A 24689-nucleotide genomic window follows, 5' to 3' on the forward strand; every position below is an offset into this window, starting at 1 on the left:
GCCCGTTTGCCAATTAAATTGCTAATTTTAATCACCCAAATCATCACACCTATTTTAGTGAGACAGTTTTAAGCCATCCTACCTAACGTTTAAGAATTAAGCCATCCTACCCATAGCTAGTTATCTATGTGCAGTATGTTACCCTTTAAGTTTCAGTGTCTGTATATGTGCAGGGAAAAATAGTGAATAAAATGGAACCCTGCATTTCAAAGTTGTCCTCTAGAAAAGATATTAAACATTCACTCTCTGATGGTCCACTGATCACTGATGTTGCCATCACTTTGCCAAGAGAGTGCAGAGAGGAGCAGAGAGGCCTGTATAGACTCCATAAGGTGCTCTCTCTCTCTCTCTCTCTCTCTCTCTCTCTCCCTCTCGGTCTCGGTCTTACTGTCTCTCTCTCTTGGTGGTAGATGAGGTCTATATTTATCCTGAGAGAGAATGGAAGGAAAGGGAGAGAGATAAGTGGATACTGTAGGTGGCCTGCAGTACTAAATACATCCCTCTAGTTACTTTTTGCCAATGTTGTGATTTCATTACAGGAACAGAAGGACAGAATGAGAAATGTCAACCAACTGAAATGTCACATTTTACACCAAGAAAGAGCCCTGCGTGTAATAATGTCTCTTAACGACTAGACTATTTCAAATATAGGCATCGCTCAGGGAATTAAGCATTTATCAAACAAGTTAAAAAAAAGAGAGAGAAATCTAGTTAAAATAAGCCTTTGTGGATTCACAGAGGAGTTGCGCTGGCTGGGTAAAAGATGAATTTACACATTAGTGCATACATACAATACACCTTACACCCATACAAAAACACATGTGCACACACACACACACACACACACAACATCTTGTTCCTCCAGGTCTCTAAGAGGGGAGGAGATGAGACAGTTTAACACATGGGGTACAACACTGCACTATGAGCCTTCCAGAGAGAGAAACACTCACACTCAGCTAACTTCTACACGTTACTATAGCAATATAAGCACGCCATTAAAGGAGCACGCAAATCTGTTACAGAGGAAACAGATTTAGTCCAGAATTGATGGTGTAAATTTTATATGATGTTCAGCCTTCACAAAGATACAATAAAACAACGAAAGGAAACCAATCAGCTGCCTGCTGTTTGCACTAATAGATATCTTCCTACACTCTCTTGAACACAGTAGGCATCCCATGTATATCTGTCTGTCTGTCTATTTATCTGCTGTCTGAATGTCTGTCTGTCTGTCTGTCTATCTATCTATCTAATGTCTGTCTTTCTACTCCACTGTCTGTCTGTCTGTCTTCTCCACTGTCTGAGTATTGCCTGTCTCAACAAAATGTCCTTTTCTAGTTCTCTTTTATTTAGCTTGTATCTTGTGAACTACATGTGTTTCGGCTCTGATACCAGCTTGCATGATACAATTATGACTGTATAGTATATGTAGGTAATGTAATTCATATGTTACTTTTACTTAAATGTGTTTGTAATGTTTGACAACTTTTACTTCAGGGATATACAATTAATCAGTCATCATTTACTTACCTTTGTGTTGTTCCAAAAAAAATACAAAATTACAACATCAGCAGAGTAAAGGAAATCAATTCACAGTTATTTCACAGTCAGTGCCCACACTGTGAAACTCCACTCTTCAAAGGTAATTTTATTTTCTGAGTTTCCCCTCCAACCTCTGACACATATTTGCCCAAACACACAAATACACACTCATTTACTTTTCACACACACACAGTACAACTCTCTTTTCACAGAGCACAGCCCACCTCTCCTCTCTCCTCAGCACACACTGTCAAACATGAGCACATAATTTTTGCAAAATGTAAAGTGCTGTCTGTGAAATTGGAAGGTGTCTGCAATAGGAGTGCTTTTTTGCACACAGAGCTCAAGGCTAGGTGCAGGGAGTCCAATTATCCTCCAGCCTTTCCTGACAAATATAATGCTATATTCAAAACAGAGCTTTGTGGCATATTTGGCTGAATTCCCACAGCTGAAAGCACCATGTTACCTCACATCTGTCAAATCTCATACTCGGATAGAGGTTCTAGCCCTTGGCTTTAGAAAAGCATTAAGGAGTCAGGGGAGTGGCCCGTGTTACATTCAGTTGCATTTAAATTTCATAACAAACTGCATTTAAATTTCATTACAAAATTCCATCAAATTGAATGAAGTAAACTTTAATAAAGTAACTAAATATTTTAAGTTTTATTAATTTAATTTTGTAAAACTTTACACAATACATTTTTATGGGATTTTCATAGGAGTTCTAGCTCTCTGCTGAATGCCATTTGACATACTGTATCACTGCGTTTCTCACCATCTCTTTCCTCCCCTTCCTCTCTTTGTGACAGAACATCATCTACTACGCTCAGCTTTGTGTCACACCACTTGTGAATCTCACAGGGGGGAATCATGGTGCGCTGATTCTTCTGGCTCTGATATCCACCATTCTGCTGTCTCTGTTTTACAGTTCGTCATTCTCTCTTATAGAGTGTTAAGAGGCCTGTCACTGTACCTCCATGAATAAAATATTGCATATCAAATATATACGCAGTCTCAGTGTTTACATTATGCTCCTGAATTATGTGACAGACTCCTCTGGAGGAAAACATTGCTTGAAACCCACAAAGCATCGTTTATACTCACTGTTATGTGTATGAAATGTGGGGAATATTATGTTAACCAAAGAAAGATTTCATCCAAAAAGTGAAAATTCTGTCATTATTTACATTATTTTTTTTAAATAAATAAAAGACAACATAGCATATGCTCTCTTCTGTGAGAATATGCATAGTTCTCAAAGTTCTTGCCTGGGGTTAACTTGTCAGCGTTCAGCCATATGAAAGTCTCACTACTGTTGATCTCAGTGATTGCCACCAGGATTAGAGTTGAAATTCAATCAGAATAGTTGTGCAGTTTTATATGTACTGTATGATGCTTGTTTCCATCCCCTTAGAGCTGAAAGTTGTACCTTTTTTGACTGTAAATCCTGTCCATCTGATTTGAAAGCCTTACATAGTACAGAATCTTTTAAGAGTCTCAAGTGGCATCTATATTGAGACCAATTCTGGGAAATACAAGGCTTTAGTTTTGCTAGATCTGAGTGCTGCATTTGATTTAGTTGAACATGTGGTCCTGTTAACCCGTCTAGAGATAGCAGTGGTTCAGTGGTTCAGTATTATAGTGGTTCTGCTCTTATTTGACTAACAGATGGTTCACTGTTTGTATTGGCCCTCAATCATTCTCTAGTATACCTCTAAATTGTGGAGTCCCGCAGGGATCAATCCTTGGCCCTGTATTGTTTTCCCTGTATATGCTCCCTCTCGCTTCTATTTCCAATAAGTATGGAGTATCTTTTCATTTATATGCTGATGACACTCAAATGTATATTCCAATAAAACATAACTATCAACACCCCTAATAACTTGTGATGGCCTGCATAAACAAACTAAAGTTATTTCTTGAAAGCAATTTCCTAAACCTAAATGAAAATAAAACAGAAATTATCTTATTTGGGCCTAAGGAAAACTGTATTGTTGACCTGGACCTTGGTTCTCTTACATCATAGAAAACTCACTGTGCTAGAAACCTGGGTGTCCAATTTGATAATAATATAACATTTAATACGCAGATCAGTACTGTTGTAAAGTCATGCTTTTTCCACCTTTTGTCTACTCAAGGTTCAACCCTTTTTATCCACGAGTAATTTTCAAACTGTGATTCAAGCCTTTGTAACATCCCGTCTAGATTACTGCAGTTCACTTTACTACAGTTTCTCTCAATCTTCTCTTTCTCGTTTACAGCTGGTGCAAAACGCAGCTGCCAGACTTCACACGTGGACTTGATTGATTGATTGATTGATTCATTCATTCATTCATTCATTGATCATGGATGCTGGGTCTTGGACTCAAGGGTCACTTGAGAGCCCAGCAGAGAGTGTTTTTGGTTAGATGGCAACAGGTTTAGTTGCTGACCTAAATACAACAGCCACATCAAGAAATGTAGGGCGAAAACACTGTAACAACTTAATTTATATCTGTAAACATGATTACAGACACATGAAAAGGAGCTGCTGTGATTATTATTGATTGAAGATAGCTCAAAAAAAGAAAGTAAACCCAGTATGTCTTGAAGAATATGAATGATGGAAGGTTACTGTATAGAAGTGTACAACATTTCTAGTTCTGCTTACCAAAATCTGCCTAATCCTAGAGGATGTATTTACACTGTTTAATTATCAGAGAGCTATCCTGTCATGAACAGACCAAGAGTAAAAGCCTGAAAAAAAATCTTAGGCAGAATTTTAGCTTCATTCACCATTCATTTTCATTGTATAGGAAAAAGATGTAGTGAAAGTGAATGGTGACAGGACTTTCATTTTTGAGTGAACTATCACTTTAATATTTAAGTATGAGGTTTATACTGTATGACTTTATTATATCTTTACACAATGTGTTTTGCCAGAGACAAATTGACTCCAAACAGAAGCAATTGTTTCTATTTTGTGTCTAAACAGTAACTTTTCTGAAAGTGCGTGTCCACTTAGTGATGTATCAGAGGATTAGAACTTAAATAACATAATTTGGGTTTTGATAATGTCAAAGGAACATATTAAAAGAATTTGAAGTATATTATTTTTACACATGCATCACTGGGATCTCTGGGAGCCCAAATATAAAGATAGCCCAAATTAAAAAAAGGACTTAAATATTGATCTGTTTCTCACCCACACTTATCATATCACTTCTGAAGATATGAATTAAACGACTGGAGTCGTATGGATTACTTTTATGCCACCTTTATGTGCTTTATGGCCACCGTTCACTTGCATTGTATGGGCATATAGAGTTGAGATATTCTTCTAAAAATCTTAATTTATGTTCAGTAGAAGAAAAAAAAGCCATAAACATTTGGGATGGCATGAGGGAGAGTAAAATTAAAGAATTTTAATTTTTGGGTGAACTATCCCTTTAACAGAAAAAAGCACTAAGAGTTTGAACTAGACAGAACACAATCTAGAAAATATTCCATAAAGAATATGAATCTCAACTCTCTCTGTACATTGATCTTTTTCTCATTCTTCTCTAAAAATGGACCACAGTGCCTTATTTTGGGGATTTTTTTGTGGAGGAAGACTATATATCTGTGGCAAACTTTAATCAAATTCAAATGATGAATCTTTTTTTACCTTCTACAGTTCTTTCAGAATTTGATTTTAGACAATTTTGTACACTGTGCTTGTCTCCTTGGGGGGAAAAAGGATCAAGAAAAATTGGAGCTCTTAAGATGTTAACTATTTTTAGCTTCTGAAGACTACTTGTACTTAAGGTTTCTTATTTTTTATTTTTTTTTCATGTGTGTGTCTGTGTTATCTGCTCAGTGGAAAATAATACGAGGGAGGTGCAAACCAAAAGAGCACAGCAAAATGATGAATTGGCCTTTCTTAATGTTTTGATTGGAGAGTTTCTCAAAACTTCTTTCCTTTCACATCTTTGGCTCGTTTATTAATTTTGGTGTATAATGACATTGCTCCCGAAGATGTGGCAAGTTTATTCTTTAGTTTAGTTTCTTTAATTCCATAATTTTTATACCAAGCTAATATATATATATATATATATATATATATATATATATATATATATATATATATATATATATATATATATATATATATATTATTATTTTTTATTTTTTTTTGTTTATTATGAATTATTTTTTTATTATTTATGAAATATGTATTATTAGGGGTTCAAGCATGAAGTGCTAGAAACCCTATTGTATTTGCTCAGATTTAAATTTGTATTATTATTTTTCTGCCTTAAATCTGATCGTGGAGCCCATGCCGTAAAGCCTAGAGAAATTAAACTTGGAGGGAAGGTAGTACTCCCAGTCGCAATGTCTCACCCTGATCGGCCTGACGGTGGCGCTATAGTGATCAAAACAAACGTTTTACATATTGGCCCGTAACTCTTTTACTGTAAGGGCTAGAAACAAAATTATGAAATAAAAACTAGCCCAATCAGAACCAAACTAGTGCAAAAAAAATTATAAAAAAAAACTTTAAACTTTTGATTGATCGTCGCAACGGTACGCCAAAATGTACATTGCACGCCTCTGCCTCATGGTGACGCTATAATAATTACAAACCTAAAAATGGCTCTAACTACGGAACCTTTGGTCTGATTCAGAGCCATATAAAGAGAGAGTTGCGACAACTCCATTGACTCCAATGGAACTTTTTTTTACAGCAATGGCGGCTCGTGGAGCCTCTCAATAGTTCCCGGAAGTAGCAGCAAACACCATAGAGATGCATCAGAACAAACCGTTTGCGACGCACTTTTAAAAGGTGAGACGTTTAAAGAATAATATTATCTTATTCTGTATATTATCAGTACATCTAAATAAAAATAACTTGTAAATTAAAACCTTATAGTTGAGTATTACTCATTAAATTAGGAGATAAGGGATGTTATCGGATAACTAACAGATTAGGCAAGGATTGGAGCTGGATAAAGTTAGTAACGAACACCCTATTAATTGTAAAATCTTTGCAAATACCTCACACATTTTTTTGTTGTTGTAATATTTATTTATATTTAGATTGCTCCTGCTGACTTGAGCCAACCATTTTTTTCTCCTCTCCATGTCAGTGGGGAAGCCATACATTCAGCACACCTTTCTCTGAGCTGATTGGAGCATCCCCATGCAGCACAGCAAACCATGGTGAAGACTATGCAACGACAACATGAAAGAAAGGACACATACAAAATGCTTGGCATGCTATTTAATTTATTAGAAATGTATTCATGAATTGCTGTAAATAGTTATTGCATTTATTTGAATAAAAATACAAAAAAAAAAAGTAATATCAGTAATATATTATTACAATTTAAAATAACTGTTTTCTATTTTAATGTATTTTAAAATGTAATTTACTCCTGTGATGCCAAGCTGAATTTTCAGCCTCATTACTTTTGATCGGCAGTTTATATACTAGTATGCTTAAGTTGTTTTAAAGCTGAATATATTGTGTATATGAATAAGTATTGTAAGAATTATACATTAGATATATAATATTTATAATACATAAATAATTATATTACTATATATAGAATTGTAAGAATTGTAAACAATAAGCTTCATTTCACTAAATTTTACATTTACGTAACTACTGCTAATAGTTAATAGTTCATTGACCCATTGTGCGGTGCGAGCTGGAAATCACCTGTCACCAGCCTGTCTCTGTACTATCTGAAAAGTCATAAATATGACATTAGTTACCATGAGATTAGTGAAAACAATGAACATGAGGTAACATAAAAAGGCAACAGAAACCCTAGCCTGAAATAAGTTGAAGCAAATAACGGTAAGCGAACACTAATCCTCAAATATTAGCTGATTTGATCTTTAAAAAACAACATCGCTGTAACAACATACTCATGCTACATACATATGTCAGTGTGTTACATAAATATATAAAATAAATGCATTTATTGACTACTAATTATCAGAAATCGCAGTTCTGTCACTCCACTCTAACAGTTTGGAATGACCGCAAAAGCACTTCCTGGAACTATCTGAAGTCTACGTGAATCACGTGATGATCAAGCATTTAGAACTTCCGTTGTGGCAACTCTCTCTTTATATGGCTCTGGTCTGATTGACTTGAAATTTGCATGCAGTGTCTTTGTCCAAGTTTCTGTTAAGGTCTACGAGGACATTCACATACAGGTGAAACTCGAAAAATTAGAATATCGTGCAAAAGTTCATTAATTTCAGTAATTCAACTTAAAAGGTGAAACTAATATATTATATAGACTCATTACAAGCAAAGTAAGATATTTCAAGCCTTTATTTGATATAATTTTGATGATTATGGCTTACAGCTTATGAAAACCCCAAATTCAGAATCTCAGAAAATTAGAATATTGTGAAAAGGTTCAGTATTGTAGGCTCAAAGTTTCACACTCTAATCAGCTAAACACCTGCAAAGGGTTCCTGAGCCTTTAAATGGTCTCTCAGTCTGGTTCAGTTCAATTCACAATCATGGGGAAGACTGCTGACCTGACAGTTGTGCAGAAAACCATCATTGACACCCTCCACAAGGAGGGAAAGCCTCAAAAGGTAATTGCAAAAGAAGTTGGATGTTCTCAAAGTGCTGTATCAAAGCACATTAATAGAAAGTTAAGTGGAAGGGAAAAGTGTGGAAGAAAAAGGTGCACAAGCAGCAGGGATGACTGTAGCCTGGAGAGGATTGTCAGGAAAAGGCCATTCAAATGTGTGGGGAGCATCACAAGGAGTGGACTGAGGCTGGAGTTACTGCATCAAGAGCCACCACACACAGACGGGTCCTGGACATGGGCTTCAAATGTCAAACGTCTTACCTGGGCTAAAGAAAAAAAGAACTGGTCTGTTGCTCAGTGGTCCAAAGTCCTCTTTTCTGATGAGAGCAAATTTTGCATCTCATTTGGAAACCAAGGTCCCAGAGTCTGGAGGAAGAATGGAGAGGCACACAATCCAAGATGCTTGAAGTCCAGTGTGAAGTTTCCACAGTCTGTGTTGGTTTGGGGAGCCATGTCATCGGCTGGTGTTGGTCCACTGTGCTTTATTAAGTCCGAGTCAACGCAGCCGTCTACCGGGACATTTTAGAGCACTTCATGCTTCCATCAGCAGACAAGCTTTATGGAGATGCTGACTTCATTTTCCAGCAGGACTTGGCACCTGCCCACACTGCCAAAAGTACCAAAACCTGGTTCAATGACCATGATATTACTGTGCTTGATTGGCCAGCAAACTCGCTTGACCTGAACCCCATAGAGAATCTATGGGGCATTGCCAAGAGAAAGATGAGAGACATGAGACCAAACAATGCAGAAGAGCTGAAGGCCGCTATTGAAGCATCTTGGTCTTCCATAACACCTCAGCAGTGCCACAGGCTGATAGCATCCATGCCACGCCGCATTGAGGCAGTAATTAATGCAAAAGGGGCCCAAACCAAGTACTGAGTACATATGCATGATTATACTTTTCAGAGGGCCGCCATTTCTGTATTTAAAATCCTTTTTTTTATTGATTTCATGTAATATTCTAATTTTCTGAGATTCTGAATTTGGGGTTTTCATAAGCTGTAAGCCATAATCATCAAAATTATATCAAGTAAAGGCTTGAAATATATTACTTTGCTTGTAATGAGTCTATATAATATATTAGTTTCACCTTTTAAGTTGAATTACTGAAATTAATGAACTTTTGCACGATATTCTAATTTTTTTAGTTTCACCTGTATCTTGAAAAACATGGCCGCCATCGACCAATTAGATTTTAGCAGCTAATTAATCCTATGCCATTCGCCTGATCGAAACCAAACCAGGGCAGAAATATTCTCCCAATTATCCAAAAAAAAAAAAGTTTGAACGGTCATGAGTTTAACAATATTTTTGCTTTTTATTTTAATTAAAATATTTACAGATTTTATATATATATAAAATACAAGTATATATATATATATATATATATATATATATATATATATATATATATATATATATATATATATATATATATATATATATATACGTTTTTATGACACCATTGTGCAAGTTAACTCTGAATTTGAACTACTGTGCATGTGATCGTGTAACAAAACATTCATAATTATCACCAACCCACAAACAAAAAGATTATTAACAAAAAAAAATGTCTTAACGATTCAATGTTTATTGCGAACAGGAGTCAATTTCCCTACAGACTCTACAGCCCAGATAACGCCGCAGCACCAGAATGCTTCTACCGTTAGATGGAGCTGTGGCTCTGAAAACTGCTGGAGGTGTGAAGCCCATGCTATCTTGGTGCAAAAATCTGTCAAATGCCACTGCTGGAGTGTATCAGTGTGGGAGAGAGGAGGACCGTTCCAGGTTCCAATCCGTGTGTCTCTCTGTGCGTGTGAGCAGTGATCTGCTGTCATTCATGGGGATCATGTATGGAGATGGAGACCGGCTCGGACCCGCACGGAGGGATTGCATGTGTTACCTGGGACCACCGACCACCTTGATGCCCATGTAAGAATTTAAAATACAGCTATGCATGAGAAGTATATGTATTGCAATTAGATGCAGCTTCACTTAGCGTCACTTCTGAGTTAACACAGCGCTCGTGAGACGTGACAGATGATAGTAAAGTACTGTAGTATTGTGTTAAATTCACCTTAATAAAGCTTCCAAACAAAGCCCAATTACAGATCCTGTGGAGAATTAAAATAACTACGCACAGTTCTTCAAATGGTGATGCGATCCTGCGCAACCAAATTCTTAAGCATATTTAAATATTTAGTTATTAAAGAGTCTGCATTTTTGAACTTCATGCTATTTTTGTAGCTTGTCTATCAAATAGAGGCTTTTAATTGGAGGCTGATTTAATGTTTTTTTTTTTTAATTATTATTATTATTATTATTTCCTTGCGCGTAATGCGAAACGCGTGCGTAAATTCAAGGACCCAGTGTTTAAAACTCTATATCAAAGCGGGGTTTTTATACAGCTCATTTGTAGCATCAAGATTCCTCATGAGAGAGGAGTTGATGCGTACAACTGAATTATAAACGCCTCCCGGTGGGCATATAGACTGCAGCATAAAAACTACCTCAATGAATTTGTCATCTGCAGTCTTGATCGTTCCTGCATTTAAATTAGTTCATGCCATTGCGCATGCAAATACCAGTTTATAGCATTATGCGCATCCAAGCATGCATAAAGCATGACTGATTAAAACACTTTAAAAATATTTTTCTCTCTTTTTCGAGGCAGGTTTAAGCAGTTAATTCATTAATGTTGCGCATTTGTATATCTATACGTTCCTCCAATTGAATCGTGGCCAACTGTACCAGGAGAATTTTATGCTGTTGTGTTATACTGTACTGAGCAGCAGTCATGTCTGGTTATCATCTCTCCGCCGCTTTGCCTCCTCCGCGCGTAACGCAAGTGGAGGGTGAAAATCCGCGCATCCACCCTCTTTACGCGCCGAAACGAGTCATGCCACGGGCTGCGCGCTTGAAAATTCGTTTTAAGCGGAGTGGTTGTTTAGATGTGTTTAAGAAGCACCAATTTCTCTATCTGCCCACGGAGGCAGACTATCAGAATACCCATGTAATGAGAAGGCTTGTTTGTGTGCTACGCTCTCACTGGCGCACCTCTTCTCTTTGGCAAGCGCTCGAAGCCTACGCTATTCCAACTTTGTTTTCTTGTCTCCAGCGGGATGCGCAGGTCGCCCGAGGTGAGTCCCAGAAGGCTGTCCGACATCAGCCCACAACTTCGTCAGCTCAAGTACCTGGTGGTGGATGAATCGATTAAAGAGGACCTGAAGTCGTCTAGATCTGTGGAAGATATCAGCAGCGCGTCCATCGAGGAGAGAATCTTGAGAATCACAGGCTATTATGGGTACCAGCCGTGGAATGCCGTTTATAAGAGTAAGCAAGTCATTTTTATACATGGATTTACAGTATTGCTGTGTTGAACAGCTGTGAAACGTCAAGGTGTTGAGGATCTTCTAGAAAACTTATTGCTCTTTCAAAGATTAGGGTATTATAAGTTGTTTCTTTTAAGTTTCAACTTTGTCTCAGATGTGTCTCCTTAAATTCCTTTGGAGAAATAAAATACACAGATGAGACAATGGATGGTGTACAGATAGAGTAAGGAGCTATACATTAATGTGGATAACATTGCTTGAATAATTTGGTCACAGAAGAATTTGTTTGAGTTCATATTGAGATCTTTGACATGCATTGCATACTTTGGGATCTTGGTACATCAGAGCACAGTTTGTGATATGGTTGTCATCTCTTCTAAAACACTGGAGGACACACATGTGAGATTACTTGTTGTCAAGAGAAAAACCTAAGGAACAGGTGATGGAGACTTAATAGCAAAAGTCTCCATCTGCTCTCCATCTGATCTCATTGTTGTATATGAGAAACAATTTGAATATTAAGGTGATCTTTTCATTCTTAAATACAGACATCACATGAATAAATTCAATCTGGCTGCTGTTTTTGATGTCTGATGTTGGTTGTTATAAAAAAATACCAGCAGCCTGACCTTTAACTGCACACTGAAAAATGCTTTTGTTAGACAACATGTTCATTGAAAATGTGTATTCTCAAGAATTATATTTAACATATGCCAATATTTACGATTACAATTGCTCTAATCATTATTTGGACACATCAGTCACAAAAATTTTACAAATGTATGAATGTCTTTGCATTATATAACCAAAAATATCAAATTAAGTGGCATTTATTTTAAAGAAATTTAGCACAAACATCCTTGTCATAAATGTTGTTAGGTTTTAAAAAAAATGGTTATGAAGATACAGATACAGATCAACACTCTCTGAGCACTTTATTAGGAACACTATGGTCCTCTGCCTCAAAGTTTGACGTGTTGTGCATTCTGAGATGCTATTCTGCTCACTACAATTGTACAGAGTGGTTATCTGAGTTACCATAGCCTGAACCAGTCTGGCCATTCTCTGTTGACCTCTCTCATCAATTAAGACATTTCCATGTACAGAACTGCTGCTCAATAGATTTTAGTTTTTTGGCACCATTCTGAGTAAAGTCACTAGTTCAGCACTTAGTTAGCCAGCTACTGAGCAAAGGCACAAAGTTATCCTGCCGACAGGAGTTTTTCTACCCTTGTTTGCCTGTTATGAGACTGTTATAAATGCGTTCCAAACTCACAAAACACAGTGCAATGTAGCTGTTCCCTCTCAGCACTACAGTGTAACACACTCTCTGCTCTCCTAAAGTCAGTTTCTGTAAACACCTGCTGCCTGTAAATAGTTACTTGTGTACTGCAGGGTATTCACTTTGTGTAATAGTGGCTGTAGCGCTTTAGCAGTTTGAATTGCAGTGTCTATTTTATGACTGTGACAACAGACCATGTATTAGTCTTTATTTTATAATGTGGATTTTAGTTTTGTTTGTTTTTTCGGGGAATACAATTAAATATTATAATATATTATTGTACTATTATTATTGCTAATGCACTTTAGAAGAAATGTGTTAAAACCCACAACACCTTAGCAACTGCAAAGCAACTTCCTAGAAACCACCCACAACACCCTAGCATAATGGAAATGACTTTTGCAAAGGCAAGAAACATCGTCTTGCACATTTTTATTTTTTATATATTTATTTTATTTTATTTATTTAGCAATTGATAGAACAACTAATTGTTATAATTAGTGGTAATTGTCTCTATATATCTATTGGTCATAGAGATTTGAACAAACACCTTATCCTAAGTATTAAACTTTATTATGTAATTAATTAGTCTGGAAATATACTTCAAATAATTCGACCTATTGAGAATAGGTGTGCAATATTTGTTCTAAGTGATACATTTACATTTATGCATTTGGCAGACACTTTTATCCAAAGCAACTTACAGAGCCCTTATTATAGGGACACTCCCCTGGAACAACCTGGAGTTAAGTGTCTTGCTCAAGGACAAATTGGTGGTGGCTGTGGGGATCAAACCAACAACCTTCTGCTTAACAGTTATGTGCTTTAGCCCACTACGCCACCACCACTCCAGTGATCTGACTTATTCTGAATTGATCAGAATTTTTGCATGGCAGACGATAAAATTGGCAACAAATCCCATTCATTTACACCGAAGAAGTGGCCTGAGCCAAATCTAGAGACCAGTTTCCTGTACAATGACTACTGCGGAACCACCTTAATACCTTGATGCATCATTGTATAAATTAACTAGCTAGTCATGAGTGTTTCCCAAAACTGTAGTAACTATGTTGCACATCCATCATTCTAACCATGTTGGTTGAGCTGTCGTTAATGATATTATTCAAGGGGTTTAGTAATAACTTTTGCAAATATTAAATTATAATAGCTCATTTACATGTACACCAGAAAGAAGTTTAATCTGAGAACCTGCCAAAGGCATGCACTGTGCAATGCAACAGATACATTGCACTGCAATAGGTGGGTTTCCCTCTATATTAAACTTTGATGTTCCCCTGACGCACTTAAGCACATATGCACATGCATGATGCAGAGTAAACGGTTATTATAAACAAACTGCACACAAGCCAACCAAATACTTAGGCCTACCAAGCAATATTTCCAATTTCATGTAAATAACAGTTAAGGGTTAAAGCAAAGTATAAAGGTCTCCTTACAAACATAATATGCAAATCAGAGAGAGAAAAAATAATGATTCTGTTCCTCTCACAAACCTGCTTCACGTTTTCTTAAAGTTCAAAGGGTATTTTTGGCTATTGATTTAGCCCTAGTTAGGGTAGCAGTGTCAAAATGATTCATTTGCAGATTTTCTACCTGTATACTGCTGTCAAAGATCTGCAAGATGATGAACACTTTCATTAACCTCGATAGAGTCTCAGAGGAAGAGGTGGTATATTTGTCTCTGTAAGGGTGAGTTACGTAAAATGAGCTTAATGAATTATTTGTGACATGCATCTGCAACTTTGCATCACCCATGCAGCATACACAAGCCTTTGAACTTTATATGGAAGTTCTACCTTTTGCTTCCTCACCAAACTCTCTTTTCAGTCAAACAGGACAAAGAAATAGTGCAACATTAGTTTTAAGATGTGTGGTGTTGGCTGGAGTTATCATTAATCAATATCAAATCATATAATTAAATCTACCATGTATAATTGTTTTTGTCAGCTGATAGAACAAATAATAATTAGTATCTATTGCCCAGGCTGATGCTCATATTTATTATTATTAGTAAGTATTAAACTTTAATGCAGCACACTTTGTCCTTTACCTCTTGTACTACATACATGAATGATACCTCAAATCAAGCTTGATGAGGAGGGGCGCTATTACTTTTCAATCAGACTTTTATCCTGGAGGATGATAAAATGGCGATAAAATCCCAAATAATTACATCAAAGATGGAAGGCCATATCTAGGGACCAGAATGTTGTAGAGATTTGAGGGTGGGCTCTTTTGACATGCTCTAAAATAACAACAACAAGTGCTTGAAGTGGAAGAAAAAAGTGCAGGTACTCTGTGTAAGTATTAAATAATATAAAATAAATAAATTATATATATATATATATATATATATATATATATATATATATATATATATATATATATATATATATATATATATCAAATTCAATTATTATTATTTTTTTGGTAATTGATACTCGGGGACCACTTTTGTTCACAACATATATTTATTTAAAAATAAATAAATACATTTGGGGTTACTATATAGCAGGGCTCTTCTACTACTTTCTTCAGGGGCCAGATAAACCAGATGACTTAATGGGGGCCAAACACTTTTCACTATTTTTCTTACCTAACACATTCATTGAAACTAACATGTTAATATGAAAACAAAACACTGTTAATAATGTTTGTTTGTTTTTATTAAAATGGTCAGGGGTATTTAATGATTATTTTTAAGGTCTGGCCATAAATTCATTTTTAAGATCTGGCTAATTGACCCCACACCCTCAATTAACCAACAGGTTTCAATTAACATTACTTTGAAAATAAAAATATACAAGGTACATTTACATTTATGCATTTGGCAGACGCTTTTATCCAAAGCAACTTACAGTGCAATTATTACAGGGACAATCCCCCAGAGCAACCTGGAGTTAAGTGCCTTGCTCAAGGGCCCAACAGTGGCATCTTGGTGGTGCTGGGGCTTGAAACCCCGACCTTCTGGTCAGTAACCCTGAGCCTCAACCACTGAGCCACCACTGCCCCAATTGTCAAAAGGTAGGGTTATTGTTTATGAAAACAGAGGAAGAACATTTAGATCTGCTAAAGTCGGTATATCTTTGACAATATTATCCCACATAAAAAAACAATGGCAATCTAACATAGACTTTTTAGATGAAATAATGAAAAAATGTATATATACCAGTTCTTCCTTTTTCTATATTATCCTCCCAAAAATGGGAAAATTAGCCTTTCCTTGTCCTGCACATATGGTATATTTGTACAGGAGACAGATATGTGTACAGATAATCATTGGAAGGCGGAAAAAAAACTGATTTGATGATGTTTGGGATTGAGAACTCTGACACAAGTATTTAATGACACTTGATTTTATCACTTTTAACTAGCACGACTGACCATAAACAGTAGAGACACGCCTGTTTTTTTATCGGTTCGTTTTTTTGATAAATCATTGATTTATCTTTTGTTGAAAAAGGTTGTGCATATGAGCTAACTTAACTTCTGTAACAGCTGTGAAGTACTTTTTAAGTCTGTAGTTGACTGCACCTGCTAAGCAATTTACATGAATACATTTTGATTGAATAAGATATGTGCTCACCTTAAAGTTGCTGGTTCATGTTTTAAAGAGCAGTGTAACTGAACTAACCCCAGACAAGCTTAAACACGCACACTGCCCCCATCTACACTCACTACTTCGAGTCTATGTGCCCTCTAGAAGCTGGTGGAATGATCTTCCAAACTCCACATGAGCAGCTCATTCTGTACTTTCAAGAAACATTTAAAGATGCATCTCTTTTGTGAGCACTTAACCCAATCCTAAAGCACTAGCTGTCTTCTTTCTTTCTATAAAAAATAAATAAAATATCACTCGATTCTTTCAACACTGTCTCTTACCTTCCTCCCTACTTGTACTTCTCTGAGCAATTTAAAACTTTGAATTGCAGAACTTCTTATATTCATGCTTACTTATGATGATCACTTTTGCTGTATTCCTCATTTGTAAGCTAACTGTCTGCTAAATGAATAAATGTAAATGTTAATCACTGTCAAGTGAAATCAGAAAATGTACCAGCCAGTGACAAATCACGGACAGTTTAGTTGCATAGTGTGGAATTTGGATATGTGAGTGATTTGCTTGCATTGTAGACAGTTGTGCATAGAGTAAAAGATCAATCATGGGTTATAAGAATGGATATTAGGGTCATTCAAATGAAGATTATGATTAATCTGAAAATCTATATTTTGACCCTGTCCTACCTAGCAATGACCTAGAACACTCAAGCAACCACAAACTGTAGTAACAACGAACTACATACTAGCATTGTGGTGGCGACTATTGCACAGGCAAGCACTTTTCCAAATCTAGAGCATGTTGAGTTATTAACTCTTTTCTACCTTTCTACCCTGCTGTAGAAAATCCAATAACACAGTTTTTGATTTCTTACTTTGATGGAGTGGTATTAGTCTGTGGGAGAACTGGAGTGCTAATGTAATCACAGTCCTATTGCAGTGATGCACTAGAGCACAGCAGCATAACTCCAGAGTTCGCCGGGGGAAACCGTCATTGCAATTAGCGTACTGTGAGTCACTTTGGATAAAAAGCATCCACTCAATTTTAACTAACAAGCTGAAGAAAGACTAAATGCAAATTTCCATTAAATGTATCATTAGCACCATTAATGTAAACAAATAAAGATGCCAAGAGAAGCTAGACTGCATTTACAAGGATACATTTTAGTAATTATATCTTCAGTAACATGGAAACGAGAGACAAAAGACTAATGTATTGCCATAAATATCTAATGCATTATCAGAGGAGGTCTGTTATGATACATTTGTTCACAGCCAGCAGTGTAATTTAGGGCAGTGGTTCTCAACCTTTTTGACTCCGAGGCCCCCCATTGTCGGAGAAAATTTGAATGTAGGCTATTCGATTTTTATATCATAAGATATATCTATTATAAGATATTTCCTTAAAACTTGTGATTCCAGAAATGTCTAGAACTGTATATTCTTCATAAAAAGCAAGCTGTTGAAGGGAGTTATTACATTTTTAGCCTTTTCAATAAGATGAATTATAATAATGATGTAAAAATTATAATTATCTATCATATTTCAAATAATTTTAAGAGATCTTGAGGCTCCCCCTGGAGGTATGCTGAGGCCCCCTATTGGGTCCCGACACACTGGTTGAGAACCACTGTTCTTTACCACTGGTAAAGAACACGTCAAATGGTTAAGCAAAATGTTGGTAAAGATAATTAATGCATGTTTTCCAGTTTTTCCACAATACAGTGATATAAAACAATATTTACTTACATATACATATTTATTTTTTTCGGCAAAACCTACTACTTCACCTAGTAACATTTTGGAATTCAGTTTTAATTTATTAATATTATAACCCAACAATTATTTATTGTTGTCCAGTTTGTCATTATAATATGATACAGTATTATTATTACTTTGAGGATTTGTTGTCTTATTTAATTTACTTTCACCTGGAATTTATGTTCTGATGCTGATGCTGTATTTAGGCAATGTCCGTATTGTAAAAATAAACATACAAGTCACAGCAGCCCCTCAGCACACTAGACAAAAAGGGAAAAAAACAGAAATGTTGCTTGATGCAGAACAATCTGGAATAATTTTAAACATTGTAACAGTCTTCTCTTTACAACCTGAACTTGTTCAGAAGTTTAAATATGTGTGACACCTGTGCTAAATAATATATTTATATATATATATATTTTTTTTTTATTTTTTTATTTATTTTTTTTTATTATTTATTTTTTTATTATTATTATATATATATATATATATATATATATATATATTTTTTTTTTATAAATTACAAACCCTAACCCTACTTAAGAAACTCACCTGTTCCAACCCTGGCGGCTTCTAACATGAACCACCACCCACCCCTAATCTTCAGTTGGCTTTGTGCCAACTTTCTTGTGCGTAGGCATGGGTTCTGCAACCTACATGTGCCAGAGAAATATTAGTTATCTGTTTTAGAAATGGCCTATTGTAGTCCCTCACATCTGCACACAAAATTACTTATCCTACTTCTTAGACACATCCTGTTTTATTTATCTGTCAGCTATCAAAATCTCTATCAAAAGGTGTGGCAAAGCTGTGCACCCAGCGCGACCCACTGGACCATTGTAGTGAAGTGTAGACCAGTATATGCAATGCATTTACTTTTAAAAATGTTTATAAAAAGATTGGTGATACATTGTCCAGGTTATTACATAACTCAGATGTTTGAAGTGCTGATTGCTGTGTAGGTAGGCATTACATATAATGTAGTAGGGTGACCAGTCCCGAAATGGAAGTTTCATTTCACTTATTTGTCCATGGCTGGGTGTCCTGTGGCACTAAGTAGAACGTTAATATTACTAAAGTAGTACTTAATCTCTACAGCGCATTTCCCAAAAAGCAAACAGGTGTTGACTGCTGAAGACCAAATCTACATGTAGAGAGAACAGCCTACGTTGTACGTTACGCTGCTCATCTTATTCTCTGATACCATTGTTTTGCATTTATATCACCTGTATTAGTTTGGGCGTAAAGCGCAGATCTTCACTTAATCAGTTAATGTTTGTACATTTACCCTATGTTAGTGCTTCCACCGCCCTATTGTGCACATGAAATAGGCCTGCCAACATGTAAACATCTTTACACTTTTTATACAGTCTTCTCAGACCCTAGAAGCTTGCACCCCAATGGCTGACCCACAGAGCCCCCAACACAAAAATAATTACAAAAATATGTATTTAATTATGTAGTTAGTTAGTTTGATTATTTAAGAAAATAAATTAGAACATTCAATTAGAACAGTGAGATAAATTACAAGTATTTATAAAGTTATGCACAAATCTATGAATGAGCGTCACTATACGGTCAGATTTCAGCCCTTCACAATTGACAGCAACTCTTAAAAAGCATTTAAATGTGCGTTGTGCATTTGTGTTAAGTGTAGGTTTGGGAAACACACGTGAAAAAGGAACGAGCGTTCACAACTTTGCATGTAGAGAATGCTCTAAAGAGCTAAGACACATAGTTATCAGAAAAGTACACAGCCTGTCAGTGGCCAGGCCAGCAATTTTCAAGTTGGTGGACCTTGGTGAAACAGGGTGGACCTCTATTCAGAGCCTAATTTCATCATGAATATAATGAAGTGTACACCTTTGCTCTGCCGTTATAGGTTAATATTTACTTATTTACACAGCTTAATACTTACATTTACATTTATGCATTTGGCAGACGCTTTAATCCAAAGCAACTTAAAGTGCACTTATTACAGGGACAATCCCCCCGGAGCAACCTGGAGTTAAGTGTCTTGCTCAAGCACACAATGGTGGTGGATGTGGGGAGTGAACCAGCGACCTTCTGATTAACAGTTATGTGCTTTAGCCTACTACACCACCACCAATCCATACGTGATGCCTGTACTGAAACAATAAGAATAATTAGATGTTTTTACCTTAATAGGTCAACAATATCAAATAAATTAATATAAGAGATAAGATACAATAAACATCATTATTAGAAACTTTTCAGCCTTCCTGAAAAACAGGAGTATGGTGAATTAGGTGTTCTACTTAACAGCTGTTCTATAGACTTGGGTAATGCTACATTTTACTTTGTAAAGTAATTTATCATTACTTTACATGGAATGTAGTCCATAATTCATAAAAACCGTTTTTTGGCTGGGAGCGCTCTCCATTTCAGTTTTGAGTGCTTAGAAGCAATGGCAGCAATGGCATGCAATGAAAATAGCACAAAACAATGTAAAATAAATTAAGAGAAATGCCAAGCGATATAAAGCTCTTGCTCCTTCATTACACATGTGTTTTGTGCAGTGAAGGTGATGCTCGTGTCGCAGTTTTAGGGGCGTCCATTGCCATATTTACAATGAAGAACTCCATTGCGGCCAGTCACATACACGCACATATTTGTATTGACTGAAACCAATGTAATTAAACACAAATTTTGTTATCCAAAGTCATTTGTATTTGTTTTACCTTACCTCAAGGAGATGTGCCCTGTCAACACTCTTTAATTAAGGGTGTGTTCTCTTGGTCCTGACCAAAAAAAGAAAATTATACATTTAGGCCTGTTTCTCTTGGCGTTCACACTGGTATTTTTAACACCAACCTAAAGATACAAAACAGAAGTCATAAGGATAAGGTCACAACCTGATTGGACAGCTTTTCTGATGTATATTTTGCGACAGAACTTGCCGAACATCCAAAACAATGCTGTCTGCTGGGTTAAATGTGCTCGTTGGCAGGAATTCCTCCGTTACACACACAAACGAAGATATGCTGCAAGTTATCAAATCCTGTGATTTTTAGGGTCGCATCTTGCGACATCACATTCTGTTATTGGTCAGTTTAGACATCTTTGGTCCATGCTGCGTTCATATATTAGTCTAACCACTCCAGAGTGCATTTGGAAGCAGACTGAGACCCACTATCCAGAGGTTCTCCGTCTGCTTGTTTGGTGCGCACTAAGGTTCGGATGGCAGCGTTCACACTTGTTCAAATGAACCGCACTAACAGAGCAATCGCACCAGAGTTCATTTTAATTGAACCAAACCAGCCAAGTGTGAACACTAACCCTAAGATGCAGTTAACCACAGATTTTAAACTGGGCTCGCTTTGTTTCTTGAACTGTTTCAGTTATAGTAGTTAAATAAAAGCAGCAGATAGTAAGTTAAATATTAGAAGTCAGTTGAATCATAATCGGTTGTTAAATGAGATAAACAAATGATCAAATAAAAACGGCACTTGTGTTTATTGTTAATTTGTCTGTCTTTGATATGCCTACAAGAAAACCTGATGCAAATTGTGTGCAGCATACAACCATACACAACGTTTTATTTCTTATTTATAATTTAATTAGTATTAAATAAAATATTTTTGGTTATGTTTATGATTAGCATTGACGACATGTCACCCATTGAATTCAGTTCATTTTAAAATTTGGTTTCATTTTGCCTGGCGAACCAACTAACTTATGCACTCATGTGCTCCCAACCCTGGCTTTCAAATAATGGCTGGGTTTCCTGAAGCTCCAAGTAGGACGTCAGTAGCACTTAAGTAGTACTTAATCTCTAGGTGCATTTTCCAAAAGCATTGTTACAAAGTAGTTTGTAATAACATTCGTAAATGAACGAGAGCTTTGAACTGCTCTAAAGTCAATTAAGTGCACCTTAAATGTATCTTTCTGGCATCTTTCCCAGTTTATCAAAGACAAGGGGACATTTAATACATTGCATTAGTATATTTTGATAGATGGAAAGCCATTGTAAACTATTTCAGAGGATAAAAAAGTGTTGACATTTTTTTAATGAAATCAATAGACAATCTCTGCAGTCTGCGCATGTGGCGTGATCTAAATTACAAAACAAGAAATACAGTATAACGTTATATTAGTTTTCTTTAATAAGCATATTTGTAATGGCAATAGAAAGATGATATGTTCTTATTAAACAGATTATTTAGGAAGACATATGTGAGTAATGTCAATGTTTAAAACTTAAATAAATATGCCTAATAAATCATGAAAATATGGTTAACAGAGGAAATTAGATTGAGCGTGTGCAATGAGAGATTCCCTCTCTCTCTTCCTCCTTCCTCCAATGGATGTTTCAAATCGGCTGGCCTATAGTCTTTTTACAAGGCAGCAACAAATTGCATAATGCACAATGGCAAGTAGGCTACAAGTACACAGTACCTTGAACTATTACCAGATGATTATTAATTTCTTACATTTATATAGCACTTTTCTAGGCACTCAAAGCACTTTACATAGTATAGGGGAATCTCCTCAATCACCACCAATGTACAGCATCCACCTGGATGATGCGACGGCAGACATAGTGTGCCAGAACGCCCACCACACACTAGCAACTGGTGGAGAGGAGCATAGAGTGATGAAGCCAATTCAGGGATGGAGATTATTAGGGGGCCATGATAGTTGAGTGCCATTGGGGGGAATTTGGACAGGATACCAGGTTTATACCCCTACTCTTTAAGCAATTCTTAATGACCACAGAGAGTCAGGACCTCAGTTTGACATCTCAGCCAAAAGACTGTGCTTTTTTACAGTATAGTGTCCCAATCACTATACAGGGGCATTATGACCCACACAGACCGCAGGGTGAACACCTCCTGCTGGTTTCCCTAATACCACTTCTAGCAACAAATGTAGTTTTCCCCAGGAAGAATCCCATCCAGGTACTGGCCAGGCTCAACCCTGCTTAGCTTTAGTGGGCAACCTGGCAAGAGCTGCATAGTGGTAGAAGTGCTGTAATGTGACCATATTTTGCTGCTCGTCATTGCAACTTCATTATATTTCTGCATAACTTTAAAAAAGTTTGTAATTTAGTTAGCTGGAAATATTTTAAAATATTTTCTTACATGTACACTTAATTCACCACATAATTGCATTTTGTTTTGCAATCGTTTTATGCAGAACAATATATTTATTTTACATAATTACTGCTTCATTCATCAGATGTGCAATTTAATATTTCGTTTTCAAAATTTGCTCTTAAATTAACTCAGTAAAGAGAGCGGAGACCCTGTGTATGGTCATACTAATGATAACAAGCATTAAATGAATATAACAAGTTTCACTGTGTTATTGCGGAGAGCAAAATAAGGAGACACATAGAATCTGCCCTTTAGAGACATTAACCAATCAAAGGGAGTTCTGCTCTTTACTCCCAAAAGTGATAACGGTAACAGCAATGTTACACAACATGTTATTAGTATCATTAGTATTATTATTAGCCTTGACAGTTAAAAATAATAATAAAATAGAAACATATGTATATTGATATTTTATGAGCATAAATTGTAGGTGAGCATAAGCTATAGGAATTTAAATTGTATTAGGTGTAATTTCGAGATTGTCCTGCAGGTGTCTGAATAAGTCTGTGTGCTTATGATGTTCTTAACGCTGTAGGACTACTCCAGAGCACTCATTAATCTATGAGCATTTTCAAGTACTACTTAAGTTACAATGGCTTTGGAAACGGGAGGCAAAACTAAGATGAATCGTAAGATGTATTCTAAGCTCTAGACTTACGATGCTTTTGGGAAACGAGGCCCAGAGGCGCGCAGTGCGCTCACATCTGCAATTAAAAATGTGTGATTAGAAATTTGAACCCATTCACATGTGAGCGATAATCTTTGTTTCTGTCTCGGTCATTGTAAACAAATGATAATAATAATAATATATTATAATAGTAATATACTGTATAGTAATATATATCAATCGTGCACCTTTAACTTTTAAACTTCACGCTTTTATTTTGACATTCTGAACTCTCCAGGAAGTCCTGTATGTGTCTGTTTGTAGGCATGTTCACAGTAGTTTAATTAGCTTCTTATTTAAATTTTGGTGAAAAAAAAAAATGATTATAATATCCATTCTAAATGCATATTATAAGTGAACCAAACTTTTGAGCATCTAAATCTGAGATATTGTTTGTGAGTTGAGAGTTTAATGGTTCCTTTATGTCATTTTTTGAGCTTGACAGTAACGAACATGACTAACACACAGTATCGGATTTGGATTGGGCTCATCAGACCAATACCCGATCCATCCAGATATCGGATTGTGCATCCCTAATTAGTAGTTGACAGATAATGTATAATTAATATACTTAAATTATAATGAATAATTTAACACAGGCAGCAGCTTGTGAGACAGGGGAAATTCACTTCCAGCACCTGTCCAATCAGCACTGGTGCCCCCAGGGATGTGTTCTCTCCCCTCGACTCTTCTCCCTCTACACCAATGACTGCATCGCCAAGGACCCCTCTGTCAAGCTCCTGAAGTTTGCAGATGACAACACTGTCATCGGCCTCATGATGGGTCTGATATACAGAAGGAAGGTTAAACAGCTGGCTGTCT

At 36.2% G+C, this 24689-nt stretch overlaps 1 protein-coding gene across 1 annotated transcript in view; it reads left to right on the plus strand.

Annotated features, from left to right (window-relative positions):
- Positions 1 to 9966: 9966 nt before the first annotated feature.
- The window catches only part of LOC127661131 (putative thiamine transporter SLC35F3), a 75440-nt gene continuing 60717 nt past the window's right edge, over positions 9967 to 24689 (plus strand). The window contains exons 1-2 of the mRNA XM_052151710.1: positions 9967 to 10058; positions 11245 to 11459. Of these exons, the coding sequence (XP_052007670.1) occupies positions 9967 to 10058; positions 11245 to 11459 (307 nt within the window). The remainder of the gene's footprint in view (positions 10059 to 11244; positions 11460 to 24689) is intronic.

Source organism: Xyrauchen texanus, chromosome 20, assembly GCF_025860055.1.
Source record: "Xyrauchen texanus isolate HMW12.3.18 chromosome 20, RBS_HiC_50CHRs, whole genome shotgun sequence".
Taxonomy (NCBI): domain Eukaryota; kingdom Metazoa; phylum Chordata; class Actinopteri; order Cypriniformes; family Catostomidae; genus Xyrauchen; species Xyrauchen texanus.